This window comes from Salvelinus fontinalis, chromosome 17 (genome assembly GCF_029448725.1).
Source record: "Salvelinus fontinalis isolate EN_2023a chromosome 17, ASM2944872v1, whole genome shotgun sequence".
Lineage (NCBI taxonomy): Eukaryota > Metazoa > Chordata > Actinopteri > Salmoniformes > Salmonidae > Salvelinus > Salvelinus fontinalis.
The window spans coordinates 8,427,021-8,434,526 of NC_074681.1; the positions used below are offsets into that span (position 1 = coordinate 8,427,021).

A 7,506-nucleotide genomic window follows, 5' to 3' on the forward strand; every position below is an offset into this window, starting at 1 on the left:
TTACTACCACTATTACTATCACTATTACTGTCACTATTACTACCACTATTACTACCATTATTGTTATCACTACCACTATTACTATCACTACCACTATTACTACCAATATTACTACCACTATTACTATCACTATTACTACCACTACCACTATTACTATCACTACCACTACCACTATTACTATCACTACCACTACCACTATTACTACCACTATTACTACCACTACCACTATTACTATTGCTACCACTATTGCTACCACTATTACTACCACTATTACTACCACTATTACTACCACTACCACTATTACTACCACTATTACTATCACTACCACTATTACTATTGCTACTACTATTGCTACCACTATTACTACCACTATTACTACCACTATTACTACCACTACCACTATTACTACCACTATTACTATCACTACCACTATTACTACCACTATTACTATTACTACCACTACCACTATTACTATCACTACCACTATTACTATCACTACCACTATTACTACCACTACCACTATTACTATTACTACCACTATTGCTACCACTATTACTACCACTATTACTACCGCTATTACTACCACTACCACTATCACTATTACTACCACTATTACTATCACTACCACTATTACTACCACTATTACTGTCACTATTACTACCACTATTACTATCACTACCACTATTACTACCACTATTACTACCACTATTACTATTACTACCACTATTACTACCACTATTACTATCACTATTACTACCACTATTACTACCACTATTACTACCACTATTACTACCACTATCACTATTACTACCACTACCACTATTATTATCACTACCACTACCACTATTACTATCACTACCACTACCACTATTGCTACCACTATTACTACCACTATTGCTACCACTATTACTACCACTATTACTACCGCTATTACTACCGCTATTACTATCACTACCACTATTACTACCACTATTACTGTCACTATTACTACCACTATTACTATTACTACCACTATTACTACCACTATTACTACCACTATTACTACCACTATTACTACCACTATTACTATCACTATTACTATCACTATTACTACCACTATTACTACCACTATTACTATCACTATTACTATCACTATTACTACCACTATTACTACCACTATTACTACCACTATCACTATTACTACCACTACCACTATTACTATCACTACCACTATTACTATCACTACCACTACCACTATTACTACCGCTATTACTGTCACTATTACTACCACTATTACTATTACTACCACTATTACTACCACTATTACTACCACTATTACTACCACTATTACTATCACTATTACTATCACTATTACTACCACTATTACTACCACTATTACTACCACTATTACTACCACTATCACTATTACTACCACTACCACTATTACTATCACTACCACTACCACTATTACTATCTCTACCACTACCACTATTACTACCACTATTACTACCACTACCACTATTACTATTACTACCACTATTGCTACCACTATTACTACCACTATTACTACCGCTATTACTACCACTACCACTATTACTACTACTATTACTATCACTACAACTATTGCTACCACTATTACTGTCACTATTACTACCACTATTACTGTCACTACCACTATTACTACCACTATTACTACCACTCTTACTATTACTACCACTATTACTACCACTATTACTATCACTATTACTACCGCTATTACTACCGCTATTACTACCACTATTACTACCACTATTACTACCACTATCACTACCACTATCACTACCACTATTACTACCACTATCACCACTATTACTATTACTACCACTACCACTATAACTATCACTACCACTATCACTACTATTACTATTACTACTATAACTATTACTATTACTACCACTACCACTATTACTACCACTATTACTACCACTATTACTACCACTATTACTATTACTACCACTATTACTATCACTACCACTATTACTTTTACTATCACTATTAATATCACTATTACTATCACTACTATCACTATTACTATTACTACCACTATTACTATCACTATTACTATCACTATTACTATTACTATTTCTACCACTATTACTACCACTATTACTACCGCTATTACTACCACTTACTACCACTATTACTATCACTATTACTATTACTACCACTATTACTACCGCTATTACTATCACTATTACTATCACTATTGCTATTACTACCACTATTACTATCACTATCACTATTACTACCACTATTACTACCACTATTACTACCACTATTACTATCACTATTACTATTACTACCACTATTACTATTACTACCACTATTACTACCACTATTACTACCACTATTACTATCACTATTACTATTACTACCACTATTACTATTACTACCACTATTACTACCACTATTACTACCACTATTACTACCACTTACTACCACTATCACTACCACTATTACTACCACTATCACCACTATTACTATTACTACCACTACCACTATAACTATCACTACCACTATCACTACTATTACTATTACTACTATAACTATTACTATTACTACCACTATTACTATCACTACCACTATTACTTTTACTATCACTATTAATATCACTATTACTATCACTATTACTATCACTATTACTATTACTACCACTATTACTATTACTACCACTATTACTATCACTATTACTATCACTATTACTATTACTATTTCTACCACTATTACTACCACTATTACTACCGCTATTACTACCACTTACTACCACTATTACTATCACTATTACTATTACTACCACTATTACTACCACTATTACTATCACTATTACTATCACTATTACTATTACTACCACTATTACTATCACTATCACTATTACTACCACTATTACTACCACTATTACTACCACTATTACTATCACTATTACTATTACTACCACTATTACTATTACTACCACTATTACTACCACTATTACTACCACTATTACTACCACTTACTACCACTATTACTATCACTATTACTATTACTGCCACTATTACTATTACTGCCACTATTACTATCACTATTACTACCACTATTACTATTACTACCACTATTACTACCACTTACTACCACTATTACTATCACTATTACTATTACTGCCACTATTACTATTACTGCCACTATTACTATCACTACTACTACCACTATTACTACCACTATTACTATCACTATTACTACCACTATTACTATCACTATTACTACCACTATTACTACTATTACTACTATGAGACTTAGTGCATCCATCTTAATGTAGATGGGTTGGACAACCACGTCAGAGTAAGTAGCAAAAGGTCAAGTATGTCAATCAGTATTTCCTGGTGACCTTTACCCTAGTGTTATCTCATGTCACTCTTGTCACTGAGGAGACCTTGTCTATCTGTAACTTGTGAACTGTGGGGGAAAAATGTCCTCCTGAGGACGATGAACATCAACCAATCATCTGTCCTCTAGGTGCTGAACGGGTCTTTCTCTCTGGAGCTTGTCAGCGAGAAGTACTGGAAGGTGAACAAGCCCATGGAGCTGCTCTTCGCCCCCACCAAGGAGCACAAGTAGACCAGCTGGAGTACACCTGGGGGGGTAGACCGCCTGGAGAACACCTGGGGGGTAGACCGCCTGGAGAGCACCTGGGGGGTAGACCGCCTGGAGAACACCTGGGGGGTAGACCGCCTGGAGTACACCTGGGGGGTAGACCGCCTGGGGGGGTAGACCGCCTGGAGTACACCTGGGGGGTAGACCGCCTGGAGAACACCTGGGGGGTAGACCGCCTGGAGTACACCTGGGGGGTAGACCGCCTGGGGGGGTAGACCGCCTGGAGTACACCTGGGGGGTAGACCGCCTGGAGTACACCGGGGGGTAGACAGCCTGGAGAACACCTGGGGGGTAGACTGCCTGGAGTACACCTGGGGGGTAGACCGCCTGGGGGGTAGACCGCCTGGAGTACACCTGGGGGGGTAGACCGCCTGGAGAACACCTGGGGGGTAGACCGCCTGGGGTACACCTGGGGGGTAGACCGCCTGGAGTACACCTGGGGGGTAGACCGCCTGGAGTACACCTGGGGGGTAGACCGCCTGGAGTACACCTGGGGGGTAGACCGCCTGGGGTACACCTGGGGGGTAGACCGCCTGGAGTACACCTGGGGGGGTAGACCGCCTGGAGTACACCTGGGGGGGTAGACCGCCTGGAGTACACCTGGGGGGTAGACCGCCTGGAGTACACCTGGGGGGGTAGACCGCCTGGAGTACACCTGGGGGGGTAGACCGCCTGGAGTACACCTGGGGGGGTAGACCGCCTGGAGTACACCTGGGGGGGTAGACCACCTGGGGGGTAGACCGCCTGGAGTACACCTGGGGGGTAGACCGCCTGGAGTACACCTGGGGGGGTAGACCTCCTGGAGTACACCTGGGGGGGTAGACCGCCTGGAGTACACCTGGGGGGGTAGACCGCCTGGAGTACACCTGGGGGGGTAGACCGCCTGGAGTACACCTGGGGGGGTAGACCGCCTGGAGTACACCTGGGGGGGTAGACCGCCTGGAGTACACCTGGGGGGGTAGACCGCCTGGAGTACACCTGGGGGGGTAGACCGCCTGGAGTACACCTGGGGGGGTAGACCGCCTGGAGTACACCTGGGGGGGTAGACCGCCTGGAGTACACCTGGGGGGTAGACCGCCTGGAGTACACCTGGGGGGTAGACCGCCTGGAGTACACCTGGGGGGTAGACCGCCTGGAGTACACCTGGGGGGGTAGACCGCCTGGAGTACACCTGGGGGGGTAGACCGCCTGGAGTACACCTGGGGGGGTAGACCGCCTGGAGGACGAGGTGTCTAATGGACTCTCTCTCTCTCTCTACATCTCTCTCTCGCTCTCTCTCTCTACATCTCTCTCTCTCTACATCTCTCTCTACATCTACACTTCTCTCGCTCTCTCTCTCTCTCTACATCTCTCTCTCTACATGTCTCTCTCTCTCTCTCTCTCTCTACATCTCTCTCTCTACATCTCTCTCTCTCTCTACATTTCTCTCTCTACATCTCTCTCTCTACATCTACACTTCTCTCGCTCTCTCTCTCTCTCTCTCTCTACATCTCTCTCTCTGTCTGGTGTGAATTTGTTGGTAACAAGTTAGTATAGGGGGTATGTATAAATGTATCTGATATAGTCACTAGCCAGGTAGAACCTCATCGTAAGCATTACTTGAGACGTCACTGCCATTCCAGGGTGGCGTTCAGGAGGGCACTGAACGCTGCTGCTAGAAATGCCATAGATTTGTCATGATTTCTTACTCTACATGTCAGATAAGCATGTATGTTCTCTCTCTATCTACATCGCTCTCTCCAGGGCTGTCTACCTGCTTTCTGTGTTTAGGTCCTAATACTGAGGTGGTAGTTCCAGAGCCTTCTACCTGCTCTCTGTGTTTAGGTCCTAATACTGAGGTGGTAGTTCCAGGGCCTTCTACCTGCTCTTTGTGTTTTAGGTCCTAATACTGAGGTGGTAGTTCCAGGGCCTTCTACCTGCTCTGGATAACCGTGGCTGTTTCAGGATGTTGTATGGTCTTTTTGTATCTGGGGGACGGTGGGTTGGGGACGAGGAGGCTTTTTGAGATATATGTCCAGTGTTTCCGTACAGAGAACTAATGTTTTTGTTATGTTAAAAAAAAAAAAAATCTTTATGGACTGATACCATCGTTTGAAATGTCCAGCAGAGAAGTCATGAAGCTGTTTTCTATAAACCCACGATTCAGTTGTATTTGTTGACATAGTGTGACTCAAAGGGCACCCTATTTCCCTATGTAGTGCACTACTTTTGACCAGGGCCCATAGGTCTTCCTATTCCCTATGTAGTGCACTACTTTTGACCAGGGCCCATAGGCCTTCCTATTTCCCTATGTAGTGCACTACCTTTGACCAGGGCCCATAGGTCTTCCTATTCCCTATGTAGTGCACTACTTTTGACCAGGGCCCATAGGTCTTCCTATTCCCTATATAGTGCACTACTTTTGACCAGGGCCCATAGGTCTTCCTATTTCCCTATGTAGTGCACTACTTTTGACCAGGGCCCATAGGTCTTCCTATTTCCCTATGTAGTGCACTACCTTTGACCAGGGCCCATAGGTCTTCCTATTCCCTATATAGTGCACTACTTTTGACCAGGGCCCATAGGTCTTCCTATTCCCTATGTAGTGCACTACTTTTGACCAGGGCCCATAGGTCTTCCTATTCCCTATGTAGTGCACTACTTTTGACCAGGGCCCAATAGAGTGCACTTTAGGACAGAACCGTAGTGATGTCACTTCACCTGACTGATCTGGGCGCCGTGACAACGTGTCATTGGTAAATCATCACAGTGGACTAAGGGCCTACTGTTCATTTCCTGTTCCCTTTGACCAAAATGGCAAACGAGGGCTTTGGTATACATAAGAAATTAGGGTGCTCCAATGACAAACAAACATCTGATATAACACGCGGTCATTCTGTTAGTAACCTGAAGAGACAGACTTCATCTCATTGTTATCCTTCTCTAGTCTGCTTTCATTCTGTTGTCCTAGAAACGTTTGATATTAACAGCAGGGTTGGGCTCGATTCCTCTTCACTTCAGTCACATCAGGAAGTGGAATAATCTCTAAACCTTCCATCTCTCTGAGGTGGATGAATCTCTCCTGTCCTGTGACTTCTTCAAGGATCCAGTGGGTTTTTTTTTTTAAACCAATGAACATGTTTCTATTCCTGAATTTGAGTTTCAATTCACCTCCTCCTGAATTGACTAAGGCTAAAATTGACCCAACCCTGCTTCACTGGCTAACAGTCCCGTTAAATACAACTAGGCTGCTTTATTATTTCTGTATATTGTCCAGGATCTTTGTTCATGCCAACATCTCAACCACATTTTGGGAGAAGAATTGAATGAATCGTGCATTAACAGGTCAGACTTCATCAGCTGTATGGAATTAATGTCTGTACATGAACCAACCAGCTCCATTCATCACCTTCAAGCTTAGTGTGAGATAGAAGAGGGACCCAAATCGGGGTTTCTCTCCCCCCCCCAAAAAAATAATATTTCAGAACGACGATACCGTGGAAGAAAAATGTGCAAATGTACTTTTTAGAAGCATGGTCAGTTTCACAGTTTGACAACATCCTTTGTATAAATATCAGTTATTGTTGTTGAAACTGTAAATGGAAATATCTGTTTGGAAAATAAACAATGTCTGTTCAACATGGAACCCAAGTCCCATGATGCTCCATGATATCTCAATGATGAAGTTTCCTCTAGGTACAGAATCATGACAGCTCAATGCTCCAGGGTGAAGTTTCCTCTAGGTACAGATCCATGTCAGCTCAATGGTGAAGTTTCCTCTAGGTACAGATTCATGACAGCTCAATGCTCCAGGGTGAAGTTTCCTCTAGGTACAGCCCCATGACGGCTCAATGCTCCAGGGGGAAGTTTCCCCTAGGTACA

The 7,506-nt window shown here is 42.9% G+C and overlaps 1 protein-coding gene across 3 annotated transcripts in view; it reads left to right on the forward strand.

Annotated features, from left to right (window-relative positions):
• The window catches only part of LOC129813671 (E3 ubiquitin-protein ligase RING2-like), a 47,199-nt gene extending 39,929 nt beyond the window's left edge, over nucleotides 1–7,270 (forward strand). For 2 of the 3 annotated variants that reach the window (XM_055866069.1, XM_055866070.1), the window contains exon 8: nucleotides 3,508–7,270. In XM_055866069.1, the coding sequence (XP_055722044.1) occupies nucleotides 3,508–3,609 (102 nt within the window). In that variant the 3' untranslated portion in view covers nucleotides 3,610–7,270. The remainder of the gene's footprint in view (nucleotides 1–3,507) is intronic. The other variant, XR_008753184.1, reaches the window with a different exon arrangement.
• Nucleotides 7,271–7,506: the final 236 nt, after the last annotated feature.